Source organism: Pelophylax lessonae (assembly GCF_965119305.1).
Source record: "Pelophylax lessonae genome assembly, chromosome: 3".
In the NCBI taxonomy this organism is placed as follows: domain Eukaryota; kingdom Metazoa; phylum Chordata; class Amphibia; order Anura; family Ranidae; genus Pelophylax; species Pelophylax lessonae.
The window spans coordinates 557,255,080-557,270,757 of record NC_138770.1 but is presented as its reverse complement, the minus strand read 5'-3'; the positions used below and the strand labels follow the sequence as shown (position 1 = coordinate 557,270,757).

Below are 15,678 nucleotides of genomic sequence, written 5' to 3'. Positions count from 1 at the left end.
TCCTGGTCAGATCCGTGGGAGGCTTGGCTAACATGGAAAAGTCCCTGATGAACTTCCGATAATAATTGGCGAAGCCCAAAAAGCGCTGCAGGGAGCGAAGACCACTGGGCTGGGGCCACTGTAAGACAGCCGAAACCTTCTCAGGATCCATGGAGAACCCTTCAGCGGAAATGATGTAACCTAAGAAGGTTACCTGGGATCGGTGAAATTCGCATTTCTCAAGCTTACCGAACAGCTTGTTCTCTCGTAACCGTTGCAACACTCGTCTGACATCCAGAATGTGGGTCTCCATGGATTCAGAATATACCAAGATGTCATCCAAATAGACCACCACACACTGCTGCAACAGGTCACGAAAAACATCGTTGATGAATTCCTGAAAGACTGTGGGCGCATTGCACAACCCAAAGGGCATAACCAAGGATTCATAATGACCGGTCCTGGTGTTAAACGCGGTCTTCCACTCATCGCCCGCCTTGATCCTTACGAGGTTATATGCCGCCCTCAGGTCGAGTTTGGTAAAGACCGTGGCCCCTTTAAGGCGATCGAACAGCTCGGAAATCAAGGGTATCGGGTAAGCGTTCTTGATCGTGATGCGATTGAGACCCCTGTAATCGATGCAAGGCCTCAACTCACCGCCCTTCTTTTTCACAAAGAAAAATCCAGCCCCTGCCGGGGACGAGGATTTGCGAATGTGTCCGCGTGAAAGCGCCTCCTTCACGTACTCCTCCATGGCCTCATTCTCCGCTACCGACAGTGGATAGACCTTGCCACGAGGAGGAACGGCACCAGGTTGTAACTCGATGGCACAATCATATGGGCGGTGCGGAGGTAGGGCAACCGCGCGCACCTTATCGAATACATCCCGGTACTCCTCGTATTCAGGAGGCAACAGAGTCCGAGGAAGTACACAGCAACTTGACAGGCCCATGGATGCAACTAGCCCCACACTGTGGTGACCACGAGAGGATCTCGGCCGCTCTCCAATCGAAAGTCGGATTATGCTTCTGGAGCCAGGGGTACCCCAAGACCACCGAGTAGTGTGGAGACGAAATAACCTGGAAGCAGACTGACTCTCTGTGAACGGCACCAATGGCTATCCCCACTGGAAGGGTCTCATGAGTCACGTGTGGCGGCAGAAGGGGTCTGCCGTCTATCGCCTCAAGAGCCAGTGGAGAACCTCGGGCCTGCAGAGGAATGGAATTGGCGGCAGCGAACACACTATCAATGAACAAACCACCAGCACCAGAGTCCACCAACGCCTGGGTCGTCACTGAGCCCCCGACCCAGGAGAGGACAACAGTGATCAGTGGTTTGTCAACACGGGAAACCGGGGACGAGGAGACTCCACCCAAGATCTGCCCCCGACAGGATCTCAGGTGCGAGCGTTTCCCGGACGGTTCGGACATGCCAACCGAAAATGCCCACCGAGACCACAGTACATGCATCGGCCCTCGCGTCTCCGGAGTACCCTCTCCCCCTCGGACAGGCGAGCAAAGCCCAGCTGCATGGGTTCATCCCCAGCCAAGTCATCCCCAGGAGGCGTGGGAGGAGAGGGAGGCACGGGTGGGACAGCAAAGGTAGGCGCCAATCTGTTAGGAGGCCTCCGCAGACTCTCCTTAAAGGAAGGTCTCTCCCTGAGTCTGGTGTCAATCAAAATCAGGAAAGAAATAATAGACTCGAGCTCCACTGGTAGGTCCTTAGCTGCAACCTCATCCTTCAAGGCATCCGAGAGACCATGAGAGAAAGCAGCGACCAGAGCCTCATTATTCCAGCCCACCTCTGCTGCCAGGGTACGAAACTCAATGGCGTATTCAGCTACGGATCGTGAACCCTGTCTGATGGACATAAGGAGCTTCGCAGCAGAGGCAGCACGAGCCGGCACATTGAATACCCTCCGAAGAGAAGCAACAAAACCGGAAAACTCGGCAACCACCGGATTGTTGTTCTCCCATAAAGGGCTGGCCCAGGCCAAGGCCTTGTCCGAGAGCAGCGAAATTAAGAAGCCCACCTTTGATCTCTCAGTAGGAAAGGCATGTGGCAGCAACTCGAAATAAATGCCCACCTGGTTAAGGAAACCTCGGCACTGAGTTGGCTCTCCCCCAAAGCGCTGTGGAAGGGGGGCAGAACCGGTCATGCCCCGAAACACCGCAGGCGCAACAACAGGTGTCGGGGTAGACTCTGGCGCAACAACCGGAGCGGCAGTAGGAGCGGGCCCAGGAGCGACAACCGACCCATCGGCAACGGGAGCGAAATGAGCCGTGCGTTCAAGCAGGATTTGCAACGCCACGGCGAACTGACCCAACAGGTGATCCTGCTGATCAAGTCTGGCAACCAGCGTGGGTAGCGAGGATGGCCCTGTACCGTCAGAATTCATGGCTTGGTCCTAATGTCACGGAACCATGAACCAGACGTACAACAACAGATAAGTGAAAATAAGAAGGCTTTATTGAAAATCAAGCTGTAAAGCAAAAGTCCAAACGGATGGCAAAACCGAAGCAGAGTCTTTGCGAAGCCAGAGGTCAGGAGCCAGGAGGGTAGTCAGACGAAGCCGGGATCAGGAACCAGCAGGGTAGTCAGACGAAGCCAGGATCAGGAACCAGCAGGGTAGTCAGACGAAGCCAGGATCAGGAACCAGCAGGGTAATCAGACGAAGCCAGGATCAGGAACCAGAAGCAGCAGCAGTCTTAGAAGCATGTGAACACAGGAGGACCAAGCAAGGAACTGAAGCCACAGACCCTTCTATATATATATATATATATATATATATATATATATATATATATATATATATATATATATATATATATATATATATATATATATATATATATGAGCTAGGCATCCAGCTCCTCCCAGTGGGAAGGAGGAGCCGCAGAGTGGGAGGCTACAAGAAACCCAGAAACCAAGATGGCCGCCAGCACATGTCAAACGAAGGAGAACAGCAAGAAGGTAAGACCATGACAAGGTCGCCTATATACCTCTTGTACAAGACCAATTCTGGTCCTTGTCCACAGTATACAAAACAATCTTCCCACTCCCCCATGAAAAGGTTCGCTTTACTTTATTTGGGAGCGTGCGAACCATGCGCATGCCAATGATTTTAAATCAGACACACTTATTCTGAGGCACCTGTTCACCCATTCAGGGTGCGCTCAGTGCATACACGTAATAGAGATTATTTATTTTAAATGACCGATATCGTGCACTTAGTGGCAGGATGGAGGCATTACAGGTGTCAACCTAGTATTTTATATGGAGTGATCCATTTGATATATGTATTTTATATGTATTTTATATATTTGATTATGACTGTATATGATAAAATATGGCTTTACCAAAGTGGTATCTTCATATGAGGTGGTAATAGGTTATTAAACCCTTGAAACAATCTGGGTAGAGTAACAAACACCACAGGATGCCGCGAAGTATTGCTATTACAATTGTGTGTTTTAATGTGATTTGAATATATATGGATTGAAACAAATGCACAGTACTATTAATCTGTATTGTTACTGAATGAGGGTCTCCCATCATCGGGTCCCGCAATCAATGACTGCCAAGGATGCCGACCGTCCCCAGCGGTTGAAATATTACCGAAGGGGTTAAGGTCTGGCAGAGGTACGAGATAAATATGAGTGACGTCTCCGTTTAAGTCCTCTGTTGAAACGCGTTAGAGCGGTGACTTGCGCGGTCACCCAGGCAACGGTACGCTGTGCGGCAGCTTCGGCTCAGATTGGGAACTTCCGGAACGCTGACGAGTGGACGGAGGACCGGTAAGCCGCCGGCAGAGTCCGTGGTGCCTACATATTGTATTACATGCTGTTTTTGACCTTTTTAAATGTGAGTGCAATGGGTGAGGGGGGGGGGGAGAATGTAATAAAGAAGTGCATTTTGTATCCAGCGGTATTCCTCTATGTGCCTTTTTTTTTTACTCCCTCCCATGCACTACGTTTATGAGGTGATCGCAGCCAAAAGTAGGGCTCTCGCAGCCAGCAGCACATAGGATATTCTTGAAAAAATGTCAACCTTATCCACACTGAGTTGATTGACTGCATTGCTTGTGTAGAGCAGAATAAAGGAATCTGCTTATCACAAAGGTTGAGTCTTTTTCTTCCTAGTTTAGACCTGATCAGATATGACCAGCAGACCAGAAGCGGACACATTGACCCTGAACATGACTAAGGCTGGGTTCACACTTATGTGAATTGGATGCATGCGGGTTTACCCGCATCCATTTCACATGATGGGAGAGTGTGACTGGCTCTCAATGGAGGCGGTTGACACACCTCCAGGGCGGTGCGGTCCGTACTGGAAAAGGGTCCTGTGTGTCTTTGGCTTTGTTTCAGGTCCAAATTTCGGCAAAAATTCGGACTCGATTCACACCTGAAAGTGGAGAACAAAGAAGCACTGGACCCCTTCTGCGAGCCGTGGCCACAGCTCGTGTGAACCCAGCCTAAGATAATGTTTTGGCACTGGAGACGGGCCTCTTATTTCATACAGTTGACCTCTCTATTTACCCCTGTGAAGCACAAATTTCCAATCTGCATCAAATATCCTTTAGCCTATTAAAGGATGAATTCACCTTTTGTAACATGTTTTCAGGGTGTAACTTTGATGCACCAGCTCCCGCACCCCCCCCCCCATTTTCCCCCCCTGATCCCCTGTTCTGACAGCTAGCAGAGGATCTTACCTCCCCCCCCCCTCCCTCGTGCGCTGTTACAATCTTCAAAAACGTGGCTCCGCCCGTCCCGCCGCATCATCCATTCCAGTGTTCTGTGAATGGAAAAACGACAAGGTCTGACTGCCTTTGCAGCTGTCACCTTGTAGTTCTCAATTAACTACCATGGCGTTGTTTGACTTCCTCGGAAGTCAAAGGAGCATTACGCTCGACGTAACGCGTATAGGGGGACAGAGCGTGCGTGGCCGACGCAGAGTCTCTCTCTGGTAACAGATCGCTGACATCGCTTATACAGCAGGCATGGCTGAGTGCCCAACAAATGTGAGTTGATCTGCCTTTCTCTAATAAAGCACACCCTTATTAGTAAGCAGAGAGCACTAGATTTCTTCATCTGTTTTTTATATGTCCCGGGATCCCTCGAGGTGCAATACAGTGTGGCTCTTTCCTGGAAGTCTGATCCATGATACATGTGATTGCTGGCCCGTTTGGGTCCTTTAGGAAGGTGAGAGGCTAATTCACCTGGTGGAGGGATTCACTAATTGGTGTTTACAACTTGTTTTCATCACTGGATTTTCTTCAATTGGATACGGGGACACTCTTCATATCACTTTATTGGAAGCACACACATTGCTATGTGCCTTATGAACTGGATATGATTTATTGTATTTAAAGTCATCACTTTTTTATTATATTTCTGGCGCATCACATTTTGGTAGGATTTATAGTTTATTGTGATTTGTGAAACACGATTGGTGTATGCTGCCGGATACCACTTATATACTTTCACACACCTGATTTATGCACAGTGAATTGAGGTTGAGTTATTTTATCACATATATTGGGTTTGCGCTGATAGTTTTTTTGTATTTCATATGATCAGGATCTACCCAGAAGCCTGGACCGACACCTGGCACAGCATCTCAGCAATCGGCTGAGAACCTGAACCAGCCCATCTAGCCCCCTCCACAGCCCAGTGCTCCAGGGAGAGCTGGAGGAGAGAGCAGAGAGCAGCTGACTGACAGTCATGGCTCTCTGCAAAGAGTTGAGGGGGAGAACTGAGTGATCAGCGGTTTTTGTTCGCTCACTTCTCAGTACAGGCATACCCCACTTTACTACACTCCAGAGTACGGACACATTGGCACCTATGGGAAATCTTTAATCAGCTTGAGTCGGCACTGTTCTCTGTCTTAAACATTGGCGTCTATAGAAAATCTTGGTCATAGACTAAGCTTGACATAGCACTGCTCCCAAACCATAAGTGATAAGGATACCAAACTTGGGGAGCACTGAGAGGGGACTCGGGACTACAACCTTTTTCCAATTTTGGGCTTAGCCAGCTTGCCTAAATAATCTACCATGTCATAGTCTTGGATCCCCTTCATGTGCTCCTCAAGTTTAGAGTCCTTGTCGCTTATGGTTCAGGAGCAGTGCCATGTCAAGCTGACCAAGATTTCCCATAGAGCTAGTGTATTTACATGCATTGAGAAGTATATGTATATAATATAATTATAGCACATGTACATATAGTTCGCCTTTTACATACAGGTAAAGTTGTTAATATTTGATTATCTTTAATGTTAAATATCAAAATGTAAATTGAATTTTGGGGTTAGTCATTATCAGTGGTAATAATGCAGATCACCTGTGGAAAAATGTGCAAATCTTGGCTTCGGTCGCTCATGAAGAAATAATAGATGTATCTGGAGTATATCATTTTAAAAAACAAATTCTGACATGGCTTATATAGAAAGCAGAAATTAATTTATTTTAACGTTGGATGAAATGCCAAGTTTTTTGAAGCAAATGATGCATGACTGTTTTATTGTCCTCATTTGTGCTTGCCAGGACATCTCATTTTGCCTGTTACTAGAAAGTACTCTGCACAGTTACTTATTAAAATAATGCTATAAACCCAAACACTTAAGAGCACTGTGAGGATTAAGCTTGTAGAATTAAAGAACAAATATAATATAGTTCAGTGAACTTGGGAAACCTTTGAGAGGAGTTATTTGTGGTGTTTTGGGCAGTTCACTAAGATATCTGATGGGAGGCTGCCACAGGTTTACTTATTAGTTTTCTTCCTAATTCACAGGAACATAACAGATTTAGAACATACTTTATATCTCAGTTGGTCTTGGGGCATTTTGGAATGAATCCACTAGAAAGCTTGGCTCAATGGCTAGACTATGGATTGTATGGGCTGATCTGCCTCCTTAAAGCTCTTTTTAGGTTAATTGGCAATAAATATTGATGATAAAGTCAAACTCCACCCAAAAGGAGAAGTTCCACTTTAAGTACTCCTCCCCTGCCATGTAATTTTTTTTTGGGGGGGAGGGAGTGACTACCTAGTTTTGACAGGTATTCGCCCCCACTTCCACTCAGGTCCTAGTCCTCTAGCCCCACCCCCCACACCTTCCTGCAGTCTTCAGGAACACGTCACAGGTCCTAGAAGACTGTCGGACCATTCACAAAACACAGTACGGCTTGCACATGCATTGTGGGCAGCCAGCTGTAAAGCTGAAAGCTGCATAGTTGGCTGCCCACTGTTAGGATGCTGGTGGAGAACAAGCCCGGGTAAGGACTGCGCTGGATTTCTGAACAGGTAAGTGTCCTTTTATTAAAAGTCTGCAGCTACAGGATTTGCAGCTGCTGACTTTTTATTTGTTTTTACAGAGCGGACCTACTCTTTAATCTTCTTCTAAATGCTGGGAGGCAGAGGTAGACGTTTCAGTCATGTGACCACTGTGATTTGGCTGTCACAGTGGTCACATGATTGGAAAGCTTCTTTTAAAATTTCTTCTCCAGCGTTGCCATCTCTGTTGTGGGCAGCTGAAGCCAGCGCGATCCTCTTCTGCGTCCTCTTCCGTGTCTTCTTCTCCCAGAATGCGCTTGCACCGGACCCTCTCGTTACTTCCAGTGCGGCGCCGCATTCCTCCACAGCTTCTGGGCATGCACCAGAAGTGACGAGCGGGGCCGGTGCAGGCGCATGGATTCCTGGGAGCGATTTATGTTCCGCTCCCAGGAATCATTGCAAACCGGAAGTGACGGCGCGGGCTGCGGCCGCCGAGGGAGGAAGTGGAAGAAAGGTGAGTATTTCTTTCTACAATAACAAAGTAAGTAAAAAAAAAAAAATCCTAACTATCCATTTCCTTTTCAGGTGAAGAAAAGTAAGCGGATGGCCACAAAATCGATTATGTCGATTTTGTGGCCGGAACTCCGCTTTAAGACAGTAAAGTGTTTACGTATATGCGGTCACTCTGTTAAAGTCCATCTGCCGAAAGGCTGCATATATGAGTACAGCCGGCAGGAAGAGATTAAAAGAAAGGTATAGTATATAAAAAACAAAACAAAAATACATACTTGCCTTCATGCTGCAGCATCAGTCTGATCCTGCAGCTGTCCCCCACAAGCTCTAAGCCCGAGAACTGATCGATCACATGGCTGCTGATTGGTCAGCTCTGAGCTGAAAACTGTGTCATTCACTCCTTTAGCTCTGCCCTTCCAGCGTTCATTGGAGCACCGGGCTGTGGAGGGGGTGGGAGCTGCTGGCTCTCAGCCGTGTGGATCCTGACAATATGGCTGGAGTCCTTCCAGAGCCTGGAGTGGTCCGCTGTTGGATGATTCTGGGTCACAGGAGAGAAAAAAAGTGCACTCCTTTTGATCCACAAAAATAGTATGAGCAAAAAAGCTTTGGCCATAATACTCTTTTTACCTCTAGTGATGTTCTATAAAGAAACACTGTGCCCACGCAATGGGTACATGACACCCTGCCCTATTCTTGTATATACAGTTCCATTTTGGGCATCGGTTTTCACAAAGGTATGTTGTGAAATGAAAAGATACAGAGAAGAGCAGCTAAATAAGGGACAAGGAGGATCTCTGCTACATTTATTTGAATTAAATATATTTTGTGTTGAGGAAAGGCAATTGGGATATAGTCACAGTGTATGAATATACAGTATTATTAGCTTATCCAAATGAAAAGTTGAGTGGAGGTGTTTCACTTTAAAGTCCCCACAAACCATGATAGAAGGAAGGTGAAAGAAAAGAGGCTTAAAGAGTAACTCCACTTTTGTTAAGAAAAAAAAAAAGTCCACTCTGGATGATCAATTTACATTTTAAAGAATGACTATAGGCAACATTTTGTTTTGTTTTTTTTGGATAGAGCAAGGGAGGGTTATATCCCCTGTCAGATTTTCTTTTTTTTCTTTCATCTGTTTCGATTTCAAAGATTTCCTTTCACTTCCTGTCCCATAGCCAAACAGGAAGTGAGAGGAAATCCCTGCAAATTAAGGTAATCCCTTGGGGACCCCCAGGTCACCGGAACTAGTGTCCCCATTGGAAGATTTTCCCTCTAATACTTTCCTGGGGAACACCTAAAACTTGGAATTTTCGTTACTTTCACTTTCAATGATGATGGTAAACAGGACAAAAAGAGAGGGTAAATCTCCCTAATGGGGGCACAGACAGCAATAAAACGGACATGTGTTTCAGTCTCTCTTGATTCAATTCAAAACTAAACAAATGTTTTGTCTTTAGTTATACTTTAACAAACTTTGTAGCAGGTTCCTACCTTTTGTTACTCTGAAAAGGTTTTTCTCTTACGTCCTCCGACAGTCGCCGCCCCTTCATATTCGTCACAACAGGGCTATTGACCTTTGCTCCGTAGGAGTGGCTAGACAACAGAATATGTTAATATCAAAGCTTTTAGCATACCCCACCCCCAGGGGGTGGTCCCCTCAGTCAATACCCTCCTGCTTCCTGCATTCCTACCTCAGTTTCATTTGTCTAGCTCAGGAGTAGGTTAGACGTTTCCTGTGCTGGGGCTTTTTCAGCCTCAGCTTCTTCTCTCTTTTAGATTTTATTTGGAGTTTTTTTCTCTTTCTTTACTTAGCTGTTTCTTTTCAGCTCTAGTCAGATCTTCTGATGAAGATGATCGTGCGGTGCTGGGTCTCGGGCTGGCCTCCCTGGTTATCCGGGGTTTTTCAGGGCCGGTGGCTTCCCAGCCTGCCATCGAGCGTTCAGCTAGGTTTCCCTGGCAAATATGAACGACCCATCCCTGTTCGCTGCAGGGATGCTGCGGTGAGGTGCAATTCCACTGCGTCCTGGCTGCGACTCTCCCTGTCCTAGTGCAGCGGTTTGATCGCTTGTGCAGGCTCCCCACGCCATCCGGATGGTAAGTATATTTCTGTTTGGGGACCTGTCTGTCTTGGGTGTCAGTCTGGGACTGTGGGACCCTGCATGTCTGTGCATAATGCTGAGCTCCCTGTCAGTATAGCTGCTCTCTGTGGGCTGCAAGGGGGGGGGCTCTCATGCTCTGCTCTGTGTAACAGGCTGTGTGACGTGCTGTGAAGGACGTGTTTGTGAGACATGTTGTGGACATACTTTGCGGCGGCCGCTGCTGCGGTCCGCCATTTTTTTGTGACAGTTTTGTGGTGACCGATCCTGTGTGGTGAGAGCGCCGTTTTTGGCGCCAAACGCCGCCATTTTGGTGGCGATCACGCGGGCCACATGTCAGCGTTTTCTGCCTCTATAGTCTCGGCCGGCGGCCATGTTTGTGTAGCCTTACATAGGCTGTATGGGGGCGGTCAGTCTTGCATCACTTCCTTTTGCTCTGAGGACAGCGATCGGTGAAGCAGCAGCCTGTGTGACCTCTCCAGGTTTTTACCTTCCATTCCTGTATTCCTTGCCTTTGTATTCCTAGCCTGGTGGGTCAGTGTGTGTTGTGGGTGCGGTGAACGATCGCCGCGGCCTTAAAGGGGCAATACTTCTTTTTTTCTGAGTTACTGGGGCATGGATTCTCAGGAAAGCAAGTTTCCTCCCTCCTTGGTAGGGGGCCAGGGGGCTGCTGCTGCTTCCCCTGAGGGGGCTGATCTGGCTGCTATTGTGGCTAACCTTGCTGCTCAGGTGCAGATGCTGGTGGCTGATCGATCCACAAAAAGGCCCAGGGCGTCCATTTCCTCTGATTCAGAGGGCGATGGGGATGCTATGGCTGGTGTGCCCTTCTCAGGGTCTCGTTCTTCTCTAGACCTTGCGGGGTCTGAAGGGGAGGCTGAGGTGGAAGGGGTTGATGATTCTCCCCCTGGCTCGTCTGAAGAGCTTGCAATCATGGATGAGTTGGTTGCTTCTATCAAACAAACGCTGCATTTGGAGGATGAACCACGTCCTCCTGCTTTGATGTCCTCTTATGGGACACAGAGAAAACGCAAAATGTCGCAGGTTTTTCCTTGCTCTACGGAATTTCAGCGCGCTGTTGAGGAGCAATGGCGCAACATAAAGAAACCTTTTGCTGTGCCGAGTAGATTCAAGCTGCGTTATCCTTTTACGCCAGCTACTGATGAGCGGTGGTGTGTGCCGCCTCAGGTGGATCACGCGGTGGCGATTTTGAATAAGTCCACTGCTGAGGATACCCCGGTGTTGTTTTTTTCCGGGACCCTACGGACAGGAGATTGGAGTCTCTGGCCCGTCACTCTTATACGGTTGCGGGCTCTATGCTGAAGCCTATTTTTGCTTCCATTATGGCAGCCCAGGCTATTGCCGATTGGACGCAGGTGCTCAGGCGCACTCTGGTGGCTGACTCTGTTTCGCCGACGACATTGGCTATGGTGGATCAGATTCACCAGGGTGTCATGTATTTGTGTGATGCGGACCTAGATATGGTCCCTTTGGCTGCGCGTCTGCAGAGTGTGGCGGTGTTGAACCGTCGCCTGATCTGGCTGAAATGTTGGTCTGTTGACCAATCTTCTCGCAAGACTCTGGCTAATTTGCCCTACGTGGGTTCTCGCCTTTTTTTGGCGAATCCTTGGATGCTCTGATCAAGGGTGTTTCTGGGGGTAAGAGTACTCTTTTGCCCCAGACTCACAAGTCTAAGTTTGTTCGCGGTAAGAAGAATGCTTCGTTTAGACCCTCTCAGGGGTCCTTTCGTGCCTTTCGGTCGCACTATAAGGGTAAGCCCTTCAAGGGACAAGGCTCACAGAAAAAGCCGTGGGCAGGTAAGCAGAAGTCCGGTCAGTCCGGGTCCGCTGCCCATAACAATGCGGCCTGAAGGGGCGCCCTCACCCAGTTCTGGGGTGGGGGGACGTTTGCTAGGTTTTCTTCAACCCTGGCTGGCCCGCGTTCGGGACAGGTGGGTTCAGGAAATCGTTCGATCTGGATACAAGATCGAGTTTCTCTCTCGGCCGGCGGGCAGATTTTTTCCCTCAAATCTTCAGCTGTCTCCGGAGCGCTTGCGGGATCTGCACCTGGCGGTGCGGGACCTGCGGGCTCAGGGAGTGGTGATTCCGGTGCCTCATCGGGACAGATTTCGGGGGTTCTGTTAAAATCTGTTCACTGTGCCCAGAAAGGAGGGCAAGGTACGTCCGATTCTGGACTTGAAAGCTCTGAACCGCTTTGTGCGGGTTCGCAAGTTCCGCATGGAATCCCTGCGCTCGGTGGTGGCTGCTCTGGTTCCGGGGGAATTCATGGCCTCCATCGACTTGAAGGATGCGTACCTTCACATCCCCATTTTCGAGGGTCGCCAGCAGTACCTTCGATTCGCCATTGTGGAGGATCACTACCAATTCGTGGCGTTGCCCTTTGGTCTCGCCTCGGCTCCGCGGGTTTTTCACCAAGGTGCTTGCGCCGGTTCTGGCTTTGTTGAGAGCCCAGGGCATCTCGATCCTGGGGCATCTGGACGACATTCTGGTTCGGTCTGCGACCAGTCAGGGCCTGGTGAACGATCTGTCCGTCACGATGCAGACTCTGCAAGAGTTCGGTTGGACGATAAATTTTCCAAAGTCGACGCTGTGTCCGTCGGTTCGTCTTCCTTACCTGGGAATGATCCTGGACTCTGTCCAGGCGAAGGTCTTTCTGCCGGAAGACAAGCTCCGGAAGCTTCAAGAAGAAGTCGGGTCCCTCAGGGACGTTCAGTGCTCGTCCCTCCGGACGTGCATGAGGTGTCTGGGACTGATGGTCTCGGCTTTTGAGGCGATACCCTTTGCCCAGTTTCACACGCGGGGTCTCCAAAGGGAGATTCTGGCCAGGTGGGACGGACGACCGCAATCTCTGGATCTCCAGATTTCGTTGAGTCATCGCACCAGAAGGGACCTTCTGTGGTGGCTCCAGTCCCCGGCGGTGTCGGGGGGCAAGTCCTTTCGCCCTTGCTCGTGGACAGTGATCACCACGGATGCCAGCCTGACAGGTTGGGGTGGTGTTCTGGGCATTCTGTCTGCCCAGGGAACTTGGTCGGAGGAGGAGTCCTCCCTTCCGATCAACATTCTGGAATTGCAAGCAATAAATCTCTGCCTTCGACGTTGGTCGGACAGGCTGCAGGGCCGTCCGGTTCGGGTGCAGACGGACAATGCCACAGCGGTGGCCTACATCAACCACCAAGGGGGCACCAGGAGTGCCCGAGCGGCTCGGGAAGTGGCCGACATTCTGTCTTGGGCCGAGACGCACGTCCCGGCGATATCTGCTGTTCACATTCCGGGGGTGGAAAACTGGCAGGCGGATTATCTGAGCCGCCAGTCCCTGGACCAGGGAGAATGGTCCCTTCACCTGGATGTCTTTCTGATGTTGTGCGAGAAGTGGGGGTCCCCAGATGTGGACCTGTTCGCGTCTCATCTGAACAACAAGGTGGGAAGGTTTTTGGCAAGAACGCGCGATCCTCGGGCAGACGCCTCAGACGCGTTGGTGACGCCCTGGCATCAGTATCGTCTGATGTATGCCTTTCCACCGATTCAGCTGCTGTCCAGGTTCCTTCGGAGGTTGGCCTCGGAACCGAAAACGGTGATTCTGGTGGCTCCAGACTGGCCTCGCCGGTCTTGGTACGCAGACCTCGTGAATCTGGCGGTCGACGCTCCGTGGCGTCTGCCTCTTCGAGACAATCTCCTGTCTCAAGGGCCGATATTTCATCCTGCTTTACAGTCGCTGGCTTTGACGGCCTGGCTGTTGAAACCCAGATCCTGAAGGATAGGGGTGTATCCCCTGAGGTCATTCACACCTTGATTAAGGCTAGAAAGTCCTCTTCGGGGAAGGTTTACTACCGTACTTGGAAGGCCTATTTTGCCTGGTGTGAGTCCAGGGGGTATTCCCCTCGTTCATACTTTGGGAGATCTCGTTGTCTATGTTGTCCAAGAAGGTCGCCTTTTTGGTGGCGATCACCTCGGCTCGTAGGGTGTCGGAGCTGGCTGCCTTGTCCTGCAGATCTCCGTATTTGGTGGTTCATTTGGATAAGGTGGTCTTGCGTCCTAACCCGTCTTTCCTTCCGAAAAGGATTTCGGAATTTCACCTCAATGAGGACATTGTCTTGCCTTCTCTTTGCGCAAAGCCTAAACATCCAAAGGAAGTGGCTTTGCATTCCTTGGATGTTGTTCGGGCGATCAGGGTTTACCTGTCATCGACTGAATCCTTTCGCAAGACGGATTCTCTATTTGTCCTTCCAGAGGGACTTCGGAAGGGCATGGCGGCGTCGGCTTCTACCATCGCCAAATGGATCAGACAGACCATTGAGCAGGCCTATGCTTTGAAGGGGAAAGTTCCCCCCATGCCTGTGGAGGCACACTCTACAAGATCTCTGAGTACGTCTTGGGCCTGTCATCATCGGGCTTCTGTGGCCCAGGTGTGTAAGGCGGCGACTTGGTCGTCCGTTCACACCTTCTCCAAATTCTACAAGGTGGATGTTCAGGCATCGGCAGATGCTTCCTTTGGCCGCAAAGTTCTTAGTGCGGCAGTGCCTTAGGGTCCCTGGTTTGGGTGCTTGGCTGTTGGGGTATTTTTATCCCTGGGATACTTGTTCTTTCCTGGGTTGTTGTTCCTGTTGAGCAAGTTTTTTTCATGTTGCCCAGTTGGTTTCCTTCCTTTGGTAAGGTTCCTTTCTCTGATGTGGGTATTGCGTTGCCTTAGGCGCGGCTGCTTTTTTCCCACCCCTCATGTCTACACTGCTTTGGGACGTCCCTATTGTGACGAATATGAAGGGGCGGCGACTGTTGGAGGACGTAAGAGAAAACTGAATTTTTGTAAAATCTTACCTGTAAAATTCCTTTCTCTGAGTCCTCCGACAGTCGCCGCCCCCGCCCCTCTTTTGGGGTTTTGTTTATGTACTCTACTGCTATGCTACTGAAACTGAGGTAGGAATGCAGGAAGCAGGAGGGTATTGACTGAGGGGACCACCCCCTGGGGGTGGGGTATGCTAAAAGCTTTGATATTAACATATTCTGTTGTCTAGCCACTCCTACGGAGCAAAGGTCAATAACCCTATTGTGACGAATATGAAGGGGCGGCGACTGTCGGAGGACTCAGAGAAAGGAATTTTACAGGTAAGATTTTACAAAAATTCCGTTATTCTTTTTCACCGTGTCCTGAAGGGGAGGTGTTCCAATGAGATAAGCTGCAGGGTCCGCCCCCCTTTTTAGAAGTATTTAACCCTTGGAGAGCATCTCCCCGAAACTGAAATTCCTATTGCAGAGGGTGCCTAAAATGTTACTTAAATCTTGTTTGTGCTTGCATAGTTCAAGGTCTTTGCATTGTTGAATGGGATAGAAGTGGATCTGGCAGCTCTGGACTGTGCATATGCTACAAAAGTTGTATATGCTGACAGCTTTTCAGGATGTTCTTTTTTGGCTTTTAAATTATCCATGGGTTTTCTAAATAGAATGCTTCTGGTTATATTTTCCTTTAGTGTAGCTGTATTTTATTGTATTATTTAAGATTAAATATTATTCTCTAAAGCTTTCTACTATTTTCATTATTTACAGATATGACTTGAATTTGGATGAAATGAGGGACCTGACATTTGAAAGATTGAAATTTATCTTGAGCTTACCGCAAGTTCAGCGGGCATTTCAGGAGATGGTAAGAAATTACATTTTATTGTTTTATTTATTTTTTTATTAAATGTAAGAAGGTGTAAACAAAAGTGTTAGTGCCGGTTCACACTGAAGCGGCACGACTTCGGGGGGCGACCTGTGAAGTTGCGTGCACCGTGACTTCGGCGCGACTTGCACTGACTTCATAAAATG

General features: G+C 49.0%; 1 protein-coding gene across 1 annotated transcript in view; it reads left to right on the top strand.

The window, feature by feature from the left end:
• Nucleotides 1-15,678, top strand: part of ACOXL (acyl-CoA oxidase like) — a 687,302-nt gene that overhangs the window by 85,144 nt on the left and 586,480 nt on the right. Inside the window, exon 2 of the mRNA XM_082249749.1 lies at nt 15,415-15,511. Coding sequence (XP_082105875.1) covers nt 15,415-15,511 — 97 coding nt within the window. The remainder of the gene's footprint in view (nt 1-15,414; nt 15,512-15,678) is intronic.